The 15,255-nt window shown below is 37.8% G+C and overlaps 1 protein-coding gene across 2 annotated transcripts in view; it reads left to right on the plus strand.

The window, feature by feature from the left end:
• Nucleotides 1–1,398: 1,398 nt before the first annotated feature.
• Nucleotides 1,399–15,255, plus strand: part of TCEA1 (transcription elongation factor A1) — a 35,162-nt gene continuing 21,305 nt past the window's right edge. Inside the window, exons 1-3 of one of the 2 annotated variants that reach the window (XM_021005921.1) lie at nucleotides 1,399–1,676; nucleotides 9,314–9,376; nucleotides 13,768–13,873. In XM_021005921.1, coding sequence (XP_020861580.1) covers nucleotides 1,614–1,676; nucleotides 9,314–9,376; nucleotides 13,768–13,873 — 232 coding nt within the window. In that variant the 5' untranslated portion in view covers nucleotides 1,399–1,613. Of the gene's footprint in view, nucleotides 1,677–5,619; nucleotides 5,827–9,313; nucleotides 9,377–13,767; nucleotides 13,874–15,255 lie in introns of those variants that run through there. The other variant, XM_078153416.1, reaches the window with a different exon arrangement.

Consider the following 15,255-nt stretch of genomic DNA (forward strand, 5'->3'; position numbering starts at 1 on the left):
CGCTTCTTCTACTTCCACAAGATATCCACAAGATGTTTCAAATCTCTTTCCTCTCTACCGGGGGATAAGGGGTGGAGGAAAAGGAAGCGCTGCCACCCTACTTCAGTCCTTAATCACTTCTCTAAAGTACTATTGCAATAGCCTCCTAATTGGGCTCCCTGTATCTGGTCTCTCTTGCCTCCAATATACATCTAACACAGCTGCCAAAGAGGTTTTCCTAAAGCTGAGATCTGACAATATCCCTTCTCTACTCAATAAACTCCAGTGGTTCCCTATTACCTTTAGAATCAAAAATTCCTTTTTTTTTTCATTTGAAGCTGTTTACAACTTGTCTCCAGTTTTCATTTCCAATCTTATACATAACTCCTCTTCTCACACAGATCAGGACAAAAAGTCCAAGGTATCGATGGTCCACCCAAACAGACTTTGCTCTTGCTCACATTGGAGACGCTATCCCCCTTGTCAGTGCTTTTGAATAGGCTGTCTTCCCATCTGGATCTCAGCTCGGGTACCAAGTTCTAAATAAGGCCTTTTCTGATGCTCCCAGCTTCCCCCCCGCCCCGGCATATTTCCTCGTATTTATTTTGTATTTAAAAATGCATATCTATACGAAGAGGGCAGGGCCTGGTTGATTATTTGTCTTTATATTCCTAGATCGGTACTTGTTGGTTGGTTGAAGGGAAGCCACGGATTCCAAGACTGGTGAGGAGGGAGCGTGTGTTACTAACACTGGGGTGGGGCGGGGGCAGCGCAACTTTCATCCAACTTTTTGGACGCAACTTCGCACCCAGAAGTGGGCGAAGGAGGTCGACCCTGGGGAACAGGTAGTAGACCTGTTCGGCTGAGACACAGAATGAGTAACATGGAAAGAAAAGCGGAAAAAGCGCTGGAAAAGTGGGCGGGGGCGCCAGACTGTGGAGGGCTGCCTCTGCTAGCCTTGAGGGAATCTAGAGAAAATCAGGAGAATCCGTTTTGGACGGAGAAGATTATTAACTTTGTTCGGAAGCGCGGGGCTGTGGGCATCAAAAGCACCGCAGAGAAAGCGCCGACGGGACACGGTGGCGGGAATGAAAGTCCTGAACGAGGGTGGCGGGGGTGAGGCTCCGGGCGGACTAGGCTTTCATGCTCCCTCCCTTTTTTTCCAAGCCTCCCACCCGACCCAGTCACTTTAAGTCTACAGACTTCGCCAGCAAAGTCAGGCTTTCTGGTTGGTCTCTTAAGTGGGTTATTCCCAAGACCGTCAGCCCCCTGCACCCAGCTGGGCCGAGCTGCAGCAGAGCGGAAACCACTTCCGCCTTTTGATCGCGCCTTAGATCCGCCTTCTCTTCGGTTATCGGGGGTTGATTAGTGCTGCCTGCCCGGCGCCGGCAATGAATTGATTGACGCTGTCTGCGCCTGGGAGGAGCCGTCGCCGACGCCCGGTCTTTATTCGTTGCTGAAGGGGCCTGGGCCTTGGTTCTCGTTGTGTGGCTCCTCTTTCTGTCACTCGTTCTGGGACTCCTGCTCGTCTCTCCCGCGCCCGCTCTTTTGACGTCGCCCTTTTGCCCCCGCTTCTCCCGCGTCCCGTCCCCACGGGGTGTGGGGGGGGTGGGGTTATAAAACCCGCCGGAGCCATGGAGGACGAAATCATTCGCATCGCCAAGAAAATGGATAAGATGGTGCAGAAGAAGAACGCGGTGAGCGAGGCGCCTCGAGCGGAGAAGGCGCGCTGGGCGCGGGGCTCGAGCGCCGGGCCGGGGGCGCGCGCCCCGACGCCCAGGCCGGCTCGCGCTGAGGCGGCCCCGGGGCTGGGGGGTGGGGAGGGCGAGCTGCTCCAGCCTCGACTCCGGCCCCCGCCGGGGCCTCGCGCTCCCAGCCCCAGAGCTGGGAGGGGGGTGGGGGCCACGCGATGGGCTGCCCCGCTTCTGGGGGACGCTGGGAAGCATGAGTAGCTTTGGGCCTGGGCAGGGTGGGGGCGGGGCAGGGGGAGTCCGAGCCCGGAGTCTCCATCCGGGTGAGGTGAAGCCGGCCGGAGCGCGAAGAAGCCGGGGCTGCCGCGCGGCGGCACGTGAAGGCGCCCACCTCCGACAGCTCCCTTCGCGGCCCCGGGGGACCGCGCTGCGAGCGTGGCCGCGGCCGCTTCCAAGATTTATTTAGAAGGGAAAACGAGGCCGAGGAGCTGGGAGAAACGGAGGGGGAGGTCTGTGTGTGAGGGCTTAGGGCCGAGGAAAGCCAAGTCGTAATTCCGGCGGCCAGACCTGGAATAAAAAAGGACTTTTTCATCCCTTTTCCGGCGAGAGGCCGGGGAGATTGAGAGGCACGTGTACATACACACACACTCACACGCTCTCTCTCGCACACACACTCTCATCCTCCCCATTTCCCTCCCGTTTTTCCTCTTAGAGGTTTGTGTGTGTGTGTGTGTGTGTGTCGCGGACACCCTGGGCAGCTTGAGGGCGGCCCCTTCTCATAATGCTGCTTCAGTATCAAGTACAGTACATAAATATAAAGAATATTATTTCCTGCTGAAGTACGTGGGGAAACCATTTAAATTGAAATATAGTCTTATTTTAAAAAAAAAAAGTGAATCTAGGCGAAGAATTCCTACTACGCGGCATGATGTCTCTGTAAACGAAATGTAGTTGGTGTATTCAGAGGCCTAGTGTCTGGTGCAAAGTAGTCATATAATAAATGTTTTGATTGATTTTATAAATAAAGGCAAGTTACAGTCTTGTAGATAAATTCACTGACTAAATCCGTTTTTTCATAATACAGAGGAAAATAATTTTATCGACTTTTGCCCAAAAGAGATTATATTAGGTGAAAGATAAACTGCAAGACATTGTTACAATTAATATGTTGTGAACTCTTCTAACTCCTCTAGAGCTCGTGATGAGTTTTGTCCCTACCGAACAGCTTAGGTGACTACATTTTCCAAATGTTAACAATTAATACTCCAACCTCCCACCCCCCCTTAATCTCAAATCACTACATCTGGATGGTGCTAATCTGTTCTTTCCAGATCAGCATTGGGATTACTGCTGTGGTAGTTACTGAAATGTCACCTGTGTGTGAGGAAAGGAGTCTTCTTGCCAGAAGTTCTTTTATTTTTTGCCTGTACTTTACTATAGTGGATTGAAATTTCAGGAAACTTTCCATGTAGTTGGTACTACATGTCAATTCACTTTCTATGAAGTTCGTTTTTACCTTTAAAAGTTTTTCTTGTAATTGTTCTTGTCTCTAAGTGGGATTATTTTTTTTTTCCAAATCAAGAATGAAGGAAGAAGAGAAAGGGAGAAATATATGGCATTACTCTGACTAGAATTAGTTTATTTAAAAAAATGGAATGGCAACTTAGGTCATAGGAACATAGAGGCCATCAAATCCAACCACCTTAATTTACAGATGAGTAAATTGAGGCATAGAGAGGTTCATTGACTTGACCAGGGTCACACTGTGGCAGGATTTGAACCAAGGTCTTTCTGATTACAAGTCCCATTCCTTATCCTCCAAGTAATACTGCCTGGGGAGGGGGAGGAATTTCCTTCCCCCTCTCCCCCTAGGAGTTTGGGTAATGACCACTTGTCAAATATGTTGTAGAGGGTAATCTGATTAAAGTGTGGACTGGACTACATTGTTTCTGAGGTCCTCTTCATCTGTCTGATGAAAACAGCCAAAGGTGAAAATGTTAAGACTTAAAGGATTTGATGATATATTTGACTTAGAAAAGTCCACTTCTGTTTTCCCCTAATCTATGGCATTTAAAGAACCCTCAGTGCTTTTTTTTTCTTTTTCTGGTTGACTGTTAAACACTGCTTAGCTGCTATAATTAAGTTTCTATCTATTAATTTACATTTATGATATCCTTTTCCTGTGAATACTTTACTCAAGGCAATTTAAAGCTCCCTCAGGTAAACACTTTTTGTCTTTTATTTCTTTTGTGTTTTTTTTTCTGTAAGTTTTAGTTCTGTATTCTTTACACAAGTGCACTATAAAAATGCCTTTGTGTAGACCTAGACACATACTGATGGCCAACAAAATTCTACTGTATCTTTTTCCCCTCTTAAAATCATACTATGTAGGCAGATATCAAAAACACAAATAGGAAATGAATTAAGCAGGAAGGCACCTTTGAGAGAGTAGTCCAAACTAAAGTTCTTTGGTTCTGTGAAATAAAAAACATTTTAGGAATAAATTGGATTGGGGTTTATAAGTTTAAATGTTGATGTATAAAATTCTTTCTGAAATTAAAAAAAAGGTGACATTACTTATATTTTCATGTCTATAGTTTAGTTAAACATTTATACTATTTTTCTTTTGACTTAGGGCAGATTACTTGAGCCATATATCACTGACTGATGAAGCCTGTTACATTTGTTTTGTTGTCTAAATTAGGTCTTGTGATGCTTGATTGCTCAGTCATGATTGTACATATTGTGAATATATTCATCTGATAGCAGAATTAAATTATTTTTATGTAGGGGTATCTTAATGCAGTTTGTCTTTTGTGTTCTTTAAAATCTGAAGACCTGAGAAAGAAAAAGAAAAAAAATCTGAAGTCCTCTTTAATACCTCAGTGAATCTGAGATCTGATCATAGTACTCTATCCAATACCCCTGTGTTACTCTTGATGGTATCTTTCATAAATCCTAACCAAAGGGTCTCTTAAAATTCCTTGGTGCATTTGGGGTCTGCAAAACACGTAATTCTGCTCTGGAAGAGTTTGCAGCTAGTAAAATTTTCACTTAAAAATAAAGAGTTTGCCATATGTTCTTTGCAGTAAATATTCCAAACAGAAGTTTAGTAAGAGGTATGATAAGTTGAGGTATTCTCTAATTTTCAGAATAGATAAGTTACAGGTAAGGTGTTTGTGAAAGGAATCTTATTTTGCCTTTGATTTTGATTGTAAAAGTGGAGCTGTATTTCTGTAGAAAAAAATTCTCCCAGTAAAGTGAATAGAAAACTCTGAAATGCTTATTGGGTGGTGTTAGTGAAAGTGCTTTGGGGACACTTTTCTAACTATTGCTCCTTCCCAGTTCCTTTTTTCTAGACCATAATAAATTTTCATAGAACCAAAGAATTCGACTCATACCTGAATGAAAATTCTCTTAGAATAACAGGACAACTGGTAGTTGGACTTTGTTTCAAATCCTTCCTAAGACAATTATTATTAACTCTGTGCTCCTCAGTTTCCTCAACTTGGAAATGAGGGGATTGAATTCTGATCTCAAGGTATTTCCCAGTTCTCAGTCTATGATCTTGTGACCCTCTAGTAAGCAACACCCTTTTAGATAGCTCTAATTTGGGGGAAGTTTTTCCTTAAATAAAACCAAAATTTTCCTGTTTTATAACTTCTTCTGGTTATTTCCTGGATCTTACAGAGTAAGCTCCCCAAACATTTTTTTTAAATTTGCTATGTGTAATACATGTTTTTATATTTAATTAGTAAGTGCACCTACTAATATCGTTTATTCATTTCTTAAGATGAGTGATATTTAAATGACCAAGTATAGGGAAACCCTGTTTGCCACTTGTCTGAAGTGAGAAACCGTGTAACCAATTTTTAATTATCCATTGAATGCTGAGATAGTACAGATAAAAATCCATTAATAATCCTGCAATCTCTTTTTATGCAGTAATTTCAGTCTTTGCCAACAAGTATCAAGCCATTGAGAACCATTGGAATAAAATGGACTGATTTGGCTTCATCATCTTCTCCTTTGTATCCTCTATAAGTGCTACAGTCAACAACTGCAATGAAGAAAAAGTAAATGGTCTGGCTGATCATAAAAGTGGATTATCTGCCCTTGAATAAAAGTCTCTTGAACACTTGCGTGTATGATTGAGGTAGAAAAAAATTGTGAATCAATGTTCTAAGAACTGTAACTAGACACTTGTATTTTTAACAAGTCTTTAAATTTCACATTCAAGTAAAGACTCTTACCTTCTGTTTTCAATCATATATGGTGCAAAGCAGTGTACTGTTGTGGATAGCAAGGTAGTCAGGAAGACTTGGATTCAAGTGTTGCTTCTAATTAATGCTAGCTCTGTAATCCTGGGTAAATTACCCAGTGCCACAGGCAACTATCTAAAACTAATAATGGGAAAATTCCCTAGACAGATGAAATCATAGGACCAGACCAAAAAGTGTTTTAATAAGCATGTTGAAGAGAGGCACTGTATGATGGATAGAGAGTTAGGAAGATCTGAACTTCACCTTTTTAAAATTCATTTATTATTTATTTATGTCTAGACAATGAGGTTAAGTGTTATGTGTCTGAGGCTGAATTTGAACTCAGATCCTCCTGAATCCAGGGCCAGTGATCTATCCAGTGTGCCACCTGGCTGCCCCTGAATTTCACCTCTTGACACACATTGACTATATGACCTTAAGGCATGTCATGTAGCATCTCGGTGCTCTAGGCCAGTGGTGTTAGACTGAAGTTGGACCACTAAATAGTACTTTGTGGGCTGTTCATTGACTTAGAAAACCACACATTAACATTATCTGTGTTCTACATATTTTAATTTTGTTTAAATATTTCCAATTGCATTTTAATATAGTTCTGCCTACACTCAGGACATCCTACTCTAGGTATCTCTAAAATTATGAATTATAGATGTTTTTCTCATCCAGGAGTTCTTCATACAAATGAAGGCACAGGTCCAGTTCCTATCCTTATGTTGACTTCAGCATATGTTAAAGGCATAGGAAAAACAGGTGGAATATTTGCTGTTCTACTAATTGTATTTATTAAGTTTTAAGGTAGGTAGACTTCCTTAACCGGTTTAAAAAATGCTTAACAGGTACACCCAACTCTTAGCCAGCTTACTCTCCCATATTAATGTCTCTTTTTGAGTGCTTGTAGATATTCATGACAAAAAGTCATTAGTCACCTTCATAATTCAGGAGCAGATTCCATATCATGTGATGATGTTGGTTACATTTTGCCAATAAATGGAGTCTTTTAATTTAATTATGGAGACCCTGAAGAGAGTTTAGATTAAGTTTTATTTGGAGGAAATTTGTTTAGACTGAGTATAGAAAGACGGAAAGGATAAGTAAGGAGAGAACTTAATTATAGTTTTGAAGGTAGTTTATGTGGGCAATGATGAACAGGTTTCTTAGATTTTCTTTTGAGGGACTTGAGGCTGAGTGGTATTGAATTGCATCAGTAGTAATTGAGGTTTGATGTTAGAATTCCCTGAGTTGAGTCATAAATGTTATATGGTAGACTGTGATAATTTTCTAAATATAGACTATTCCGTGTTCATAGTCTATAGCTACTGTATCAAGAAAGTTTTTCCTTTCCGACCTTTGGTGTAAGTGGATAAAAAGGCATCCCCTCTTCTTCTCAATTATAGTTATGACAGTCATCCAGTGTAAAAATTTAAGCAATTGGATCATGTAAAGCAAGGTAATTAGAAATCATAGTATCTATTCTAAGAATAGTTGATATTTTTAGCTTTATTACAAATTAAATTTTCTAGTAGGTAAAATAGTTCTGTTAACAATTATTTCAGAAGCCTGGTGACCTAAAAATGTAGTGATAATTATTGTGTCAGTGTTGAAGATTTCTTTATGACTCATAACCATTTTGTCTTAGCAATCTTTATTTCAGTATTATAGATGCACTGCACTGAGTCGTTTCTGTGTTATCCATTTGAACTAAATAATGTAAAAAATTATCTTGTTCCATAATATAGTGTTAATGTTCCATATTAAAGTATTAATGAATCTCTACTAGACCCCATATATCCAACTTTCAGTTAGTATTGTGAACTAATTTTGGCTTTGAAATTAAACTGATTTCTTTATTCCTCTTGCATCATTGTCAGTAGTATATGCTGTAATCTAAGAGTTGATGTTAAATCTAGTGTTAATTTTAGCTTTTCATTGCCACTTAAGTGCAAAATATGGTTTGAGTCCAGATAAACATTACAAATAAGTATATATTTTGAGGGATTCCATTTTTAGTCTCAGTTCAAAAAGATGAAAAGATTGAGTCTTGAAGCTGTAAGACATTAACTTTTCCAGCTAATTCAGAAATATATGCAAATTACAGTGCTTTTAATTCTTTTTTATCTTTGATAACTGCCAAAAAATGGGAGGGAGCTTGCTTTATTAGTCTTTCCTGGAATTTCTAGGAGGTACAAGATTTCTTTTTCTTATTTTCTTTGACCTCAATTTTCCTGGTAAAGCACATAGCTTAAGTTTTTAGTTGTAGACCATACATAGCTATTTTGTTTAGTGAATCCATGGAAATAATATAGCCCAAAAAAATCATACAGACTGAAAATATGTGGATGAGTTGTAATCTGTACTGATTGAGGATGTAGCCAAATTGATGAAAATGTATGTGATAAATTTAGTGTGAGTTTTAAGTTACAGATCTTTTATAAAATAATCTCATGTATATATAAAAGAATCGGAGGTTGTTAAATCTTTCTTAATGCAATAATACTTCTGAAGAAAGGAAAGGTATGTATTTAACTTTTTGTACAATAAAATATTATGCTTAATGGAATGGGCTAGTACTAAGGCTCTTCCATTAAAATAGATTTTTAGGGGGATGGGGGAGGATAGTGATTGATAATATATGTACATGTTGGATTGTCTTTAAGCATCAGAATATTCCTTAGGGGAAATTTGGTATATTGACTATCTAATGTGAAAAGAACCAGCTGGTGTTTCCTTGTTTTCTTGGTGTGTGTGGTGGGTAGATGGGATTTGTGGTCATGTTATACTGTTGTATGTAACTAAAGGCAGCTAGGTGGGACAGTGGATAGAATGCCAGGCTTGGAGTCAGGAGGACCTGAGTTCAAATGTAGCCTTAGATGCTAGCTGTGTGGCAAATTAACTTCTGCTTCAGTTTCCTCAACTGAAAAATAGGAATGATAATGGCACCTCATTCTAGGGTTGTGGTGAGGATCAAATGAGATATTGTTTGTAAAGTGCTTAGCCCTGACACATAGTAGATTTTATATAAATGACTCTTTTCTTCTCCTTTTCTTATGTGGTGGTTTGGCTTTTTACCTGCCTTATTACTTATCCCATCCATATTGTGTCCTCTACCTTGACTTTTTTTTTCTTGGTTCAACCTGCTACCCTCCCTCTACTTTGCTCCCTCACCACCCCATCTGTCCCCACCTGTCCAATTGTAAGAAGTACATAGGACTATCTTTTTATTGTTTGTTTGTTGCCTTTGTGCTTAGATGGGCAAATGGAATAAGGGGGTCATGGTTAGGAAAACATACTAAAAGTTCATGTCTACTTTCTTTACAATGTTAAAATGTAACCAAATTAAATATTTTGATTAATTGTGTTTTATAGGCTGGGGCACTGGATTTACTAAAGGAACTTAAGAATATTCCCATGACTCTGGAATTATTGCAGGTATGTTCTTATATCAGTAATGGAAATAGGGAACTTTCATAAAATATTAAAGCATACTATAATGCTTAAACAAATGAACCACAGTACCGTGCTATAATAGTGCAGTTTGCTATTTAGTGACTTTTTAAAATTTAAGATAAGCTAAAATAGTCATAAATTTACTTTGGATCTAAGAACTAGTTCCAGAATTTTGAGTCAAGTTGTTCATTTTCAAGAAATTAAAAACATAAAGGAATGGGGGGAAAATAAGATAGCATGTTATTGGCATTGATTGCTGACTTTATGTTCAGATGCATCATTTGGATATTATGGGAGGGATTTTGATGGATTCTCTTGGAAGTATTCAAAGAGGGAGTTGAACAGATGTAGCCAGGTTTTTTCTGGGACATATTTTCTGGCCAAGAGTCCCTCTTATTTATCCTCTTCCTAGCTTAAGTCATGGCTAGATGAAGGTTAGTGATTAAAAGGCAGTGTCAAGTAGCTGGAAGAATGCTGGTTGTGAAGTCTTAGGTGGCTGTTACTTATACCCTGTGTGACCTCTCTGGGCCTCAGTTGTCAAATTCCTGTCTTATCTCCCCAGCTAGGTTGTCTTCTCCTTGAAGGCAGTGATCATATCTCAATAACCTTTATATTCTATATAACATTTGGCACAGTGTCTGGTACATGTGTGTATTGTGTATGTCATTGGTGGTAAACCTAAATAGAAATGGAGCCGCTAAACTACATATTGATTTAGAAAACTAGATTGTAATATCAGTGTTTTATTGTATTTTTGTTTATTTTGTTGAATATTTTGCAGTTGATTTTAATTTGGTTTGGTTGGCACTCAGGAGTATTGTGGGCCACCTGTGGCTAGCATGTTTGTGACACCTTGGTTGTATGTGCTTACCTAGTTTGTCAGCTTCTATAGGAGGTACCATACCTAGTTATATACACTTCAACTGGTAAGTTTTATTATACACTTACTATATACCAGTACTTATACAGTGTTGAGTTTTGTTATTGTTGTTGTTCAATTATATTTCAGTATTGAGTTCTGTTAGTGTTGTTCAATGGTATTTCAGTTGTGTGGCTTTTTTTTTTTGGCCTTTATGGTGAGGCAGTTGGGGTTAAGTGACTTGCCCAGGGGTCACACAACTAGTAAGTGTCATGTGCCTGAGGCCATGGGGTTTTCTTGGCAAAGATACTGGAGTGGCTTGCTGTTTCCTTCTCTAGTTTATTTTGCAGATGAGGAAATTGAGGCAAACAGGGTTAAGTGACTTGCCCTGGGTCACATATGTGTCTGAGGCCAGATTTGAACTTGGGAAGATGAGTCTTCCTGAATCCAGGCCCGTCATTGTATCCACTGAACCACTGACCTGCCCTACATTGTTGAGTATACAAATACAAAGAGTGAAACAATCTCTACTCAGAGGGTTTATATTCTAACAGAGGCAGCAAGTACATATGAAAGTATGTACAGAATAAATAGAGGTTGGGAGAGAGAGGACAAGCAGTTGAGAGAATTAAAAAGGGCCTCATGTAGAAGGTGGTGCTTGAGCTTCATCTTGAAGGAAGAAAGGGATTCTTTGGATATCAGGAGGGAGTGATTTCTAGGCATGAGGAAAATGGAGTACAAATTCATGGATATGAGAGGTAGAGTGCTGTGTGTGAGGACCAGAAAACAAGTTTGATCGTGTCACAGAATAAAGTGGAGTCATACAATGGGGCTGGAAAGCTATAAACATTTTAAAAGCAGAAAAAGGATCCTAGAGGTACTAGGGAGTTATTAGCTTGATAGGGGCATGACGTGATAAGTCATCTTGCTTAAGGAACAACTCTTTGGAAACTATATTTATGGATCAGGACAGGGAGAAACTTGAGGAAGGGAGACCAGATAGGAAGCCATCCCAATGGTCATCTATGCATGAGGTGATGGGACCCTGAACTTGGAGTGATGTTCGTGTGAGTAGAGAGAAGGGGTCAAATGTGAGAAATATAAAGATAGAAACTGTAAGATTTGGCAATTAGGTATGTGAAATAAGTGAAAGGAGGAGTCAAAGAGTCAGATCAACAAGCATTTATTAAATGTCTACTGTATTTTAGGAACTGAGGTCAAGGATATATTTGTGAATGATAAAAGCATACCGTATGTCCAAATATAAAGATTTTGGGGTTTAAGCATACTACTTTCCATTTGTGTAGTCAAGTGTGAACAATTTGTTGGGGCCTGTGAAGTTCTTTAGGAGCCTATTTCTTCAGTTCTGAATTCCTATGCATTTTTTGTCTTTCTGTTATCTCCATCTTCTGTAGTTGTCTGGGTTGGCATATATAGATATATTATACTTGGGAGAGTAGAAGTTACAGAGAGAACAAAGCAATCTGAACCTTTTTCAGGTTTGAAAAATGGCAGATGGAAACATCTTAATTTTTTTAGTTTTAAGTATAGAGATCAAAATCTATTGTATTGATTGACCATTAAGGCTCTTAATAGGATAATTATAAAACATGATTTTTCAAAGCACTTTTAGATTTTGCTGTTAAATTTGAAATTAGAGTAACTTTAAGGGAACATGATGCCATAATTATAGAACAAGTAATTGGGAAAAGACAAGCTTGATGAGCATTGTGACTGATTAGATGTATTTCTTGCCATCCATATTGCCTTTTTTATTGTAAGGTGGACTCATCTAAAGGAATTTTCTCCAATTTACAGTTGGGCTGAATCTCTGTCAGTTATAGATCCTTGATCTGTGATCTAAGAGTTACCAAAAGGACTAAACCTTTTTGTGACTTGTGGCCCTCAGAATTGTGTGTTAGCAAAAACTAATGTGTTTTATGTACTTGTACTAGCCTGCCCTTTTCCATAGAGGAATAATGATATAAAATAGTTCATTTAAAGATAACTTGCATTCTCCTAAACATTTTTATTTTTTTAAGAAGCTTATTTTTGCTTTTATATCACCTTTATTTCTGAACTATACCAACCATATCTCCTACCCACTGAGACATCTCTTGAAATACATGGAAAAAAAGGGAAGGTGGGGGAAGACAGTTAAACCAACAAACACTTCATCTTATTCTGAGAGTAATTCTACTATCTACACCCAGAGCACATCCCTCCTTTCTTTGTAAAAGTGGGGGTCATTTATTCAACTCTTCTCTGGAGCCAGGCTTCGGTCATGTATAATTACGCAGCATGCCGTTTAAAAAAAAACGACAAAACCAAATTTACATTATTGTAGTTATACCTTAGGACGGGCAGATTAGCCTGGCTGAATCAGCAAGAGGGAGACCTGGTGCCTAGCACAGTGCTTAATAAATGCTTGTGGATTTATTTGATATGGTTATTAATAATTCATATAATTTTTGAGAGTTGTTTATGTTCTTTGATTATTTAACTATTGGGGAATGGCTCTTGATATTATTTATATATAGAAACGGCAAGGTAGTGTAGTAGATAGAATGCTAGACCTGGCGTCAGGAAAATCTAAGTTCAAATCCAGCCTCAGACACTTAGTAGTTGTGTGACTTGGGCAGTCACTTAACTTCTCTTTGCCTCAGTTTCATCATCTGTAAAATGGAGATTACAATAGCACCTACCTCACCAGATTGTTTTGAGGTTAATTGAGTTAACGCACTTAAAGCACTTTGCAGACCTTAAAGTGCTATATAAATGCTGTTGTGATTAACTATATAGTGTCATATATAATATGTATATTATATATAGTTATCCCTATATATCTTGGCTATTAGACCTTGTCAAAGACATTTGATGCAAAGATTTTTTCCTGAATCTCCTACTTTCTCCCCAGTGCTAGTGATAATGATTTTGTTAGTACAAAAGCTTTTCAGTATTCTTTAAATCAAAATATTGTCTATCATTTTGATAGCTTGTATTCTTTTTTTTTTTTAAAGATCTCTACCCTTAGTCATATCTATGAAAGGTACTTGATTTGGTTCTCTTTTTTAATGGTATAACCTTTTAATTTCAGTTTGTATGTTCATTGGTCTAAATACAATTCCTGCTAAACCTGATTTTCAGTTTTCCCAGCAATTGTTGGGGTTCATCAAATACTCAGTTATTGAGTTTGCCCAAGCTTGTTTTTAAAAGAGCTTTATAGTTAAAAATAAACAGTCTGCATATGTAATGATAAACTTGGTGAACCAACATTTGATGTAATAAAATATTAGACTTGTAATTAAATTATTCTTCTGTGTCTGTATGTGTGCATAAAGTTTCCTTTGAAGAACTTTAAATTGGTCAATAGAATCTTTTAAAATAACATTTTACGGCATGAAATTGAAAATCGGATGCATGGCAAGAAATTGTATTTGAGTGAAATTTGAAACTTTATTTGTAATAAGTAATAATTTACACAAATAAGTTTACTTTTGTGGTTGTCTTGCAGTCCACAAGAATTGGAATGTCAGTAAATGCTATACGCAAGCAGAGCACAGATGAAGAAGTTACATCTCTAGCAAAGTCTCTCATCAAATCCTGGAAGAAGTTGCTAGGTATTCCTCTCTTTTGTAGATGCTAATTGTGTTCTTTTTTTTTTGGACAGCAGTTTTTTTTCCCTCTAAACTTAGAAAATACTGTTATTTTACATCTATAATATTGGTGGTCTTGGCTTCTTAAATTTTTAAGTTAAAAATTAAATAACACTTCATTTTTGGCTTTTCCTAGCTATGTATATAGCCAGAAAAAGCATTGGTCAGAAGAAAGTTAGTTTCTCAAAATACCACTTATTCTAAATTGTTGGAAGAAGAGTAAAAGTGTAAGTTAACTTTAGAGGCATTCTTAAAACAAGTTTGAAATTGCTTATGTTAGACTAACATATAAATGTGTTTTACTTAATTGCACATATATAACCTATATTAAATTGCTTACTGTCTTAGGGAGGAGGGAAGGAAGGGAGAAAATTTGGGACTCAATTTTGTAAAAAAAAAATGTTAAAATTGTCTTCATATGTAATTGAAAAAAAATAAAATTATTTTTTGAAAATTTCTTAAGATTATCTTAGTAAGCAACTTAAAAATTGTGTTAATCTTCCTATATGGACTTGAATTTTTAATTTCAGATTTGTAATTTTATAAAGTTGAAAATTAGTTGAAGTTTTGATATGTAACTGTAGTGTGTATGCATTTCTAAAAGACAAGTTTATATCTCCTGGAAAGCAACACAGAGGATATAACAGATTTTATTTTTGTTCTTTGCTGCTGAGTTTTACTGTAATATTATCTTTTGATTATGATTCTTCATACATATGCCATTCAGAAGGATAGGAAAAATTAATGTAAACATATGCCATAGCACTTAGTTTCTTAAGTTAGTGGAACTACAAGATTATTTGAATAAGGTCTTTTCTTTTTCTTTTTCAAAATGTGACTGTAAAGTAACTTGTTCTTCTTGGTGGGCTTAAAACATATTTGGTTCCAAAATTTGAATTACTCCTCCACACCTCCTTCTGTCTTGAGCTTCCATTCCCACATTACCAATTGTGTTTTGGACATCTCAAAGTCAGTTTGTCCAAAGAAAAACTCATTATCTTTCTTTATAAATCTACCTCTCTTCTAGACTTATTTGATTTTTTGAGAACACCACAATTATTCTAGTTACCCGGTTCACAACCTCAGAGTCATCTTTGCCTCTTCATTTTCCCTTCCTTGCCTTTGTAGAGTATAGAGTGCTAGCCTTGGAGTCAGAAAGACCCTAGATTCAGATACTAATTCTAACTAATTGGTTATATGGATGAATAATTTAGACTTTCTAACCCTCAAGTTCTTCATCTATAAAATGGATGTAATATCTGTGGTACCTACCTTAGGATTGCTGTGAAGCTTACTGAATATATAAAGCACTTTGCAAACGATAAAATGCTTTGTAAATGTTAGTC

This window comes from Phascolarctos cinereus, unplaced genomic scaffold (assembly GCF_003287225.1).
Source record: "Phascolarctos cinereus isolate Bilbo 61053 unplaced genomic scaffold, phaCin_HiC Scaffold_4;HRSCAF=312, whole genome shotgun sequence".
Lineage (NCBI taxonomy): Eukaryota > Metazoa > Chordata > Mammalia > Diprotodontia > Phascolarctidae > Phascolarctos > Phascolarctos cinereus.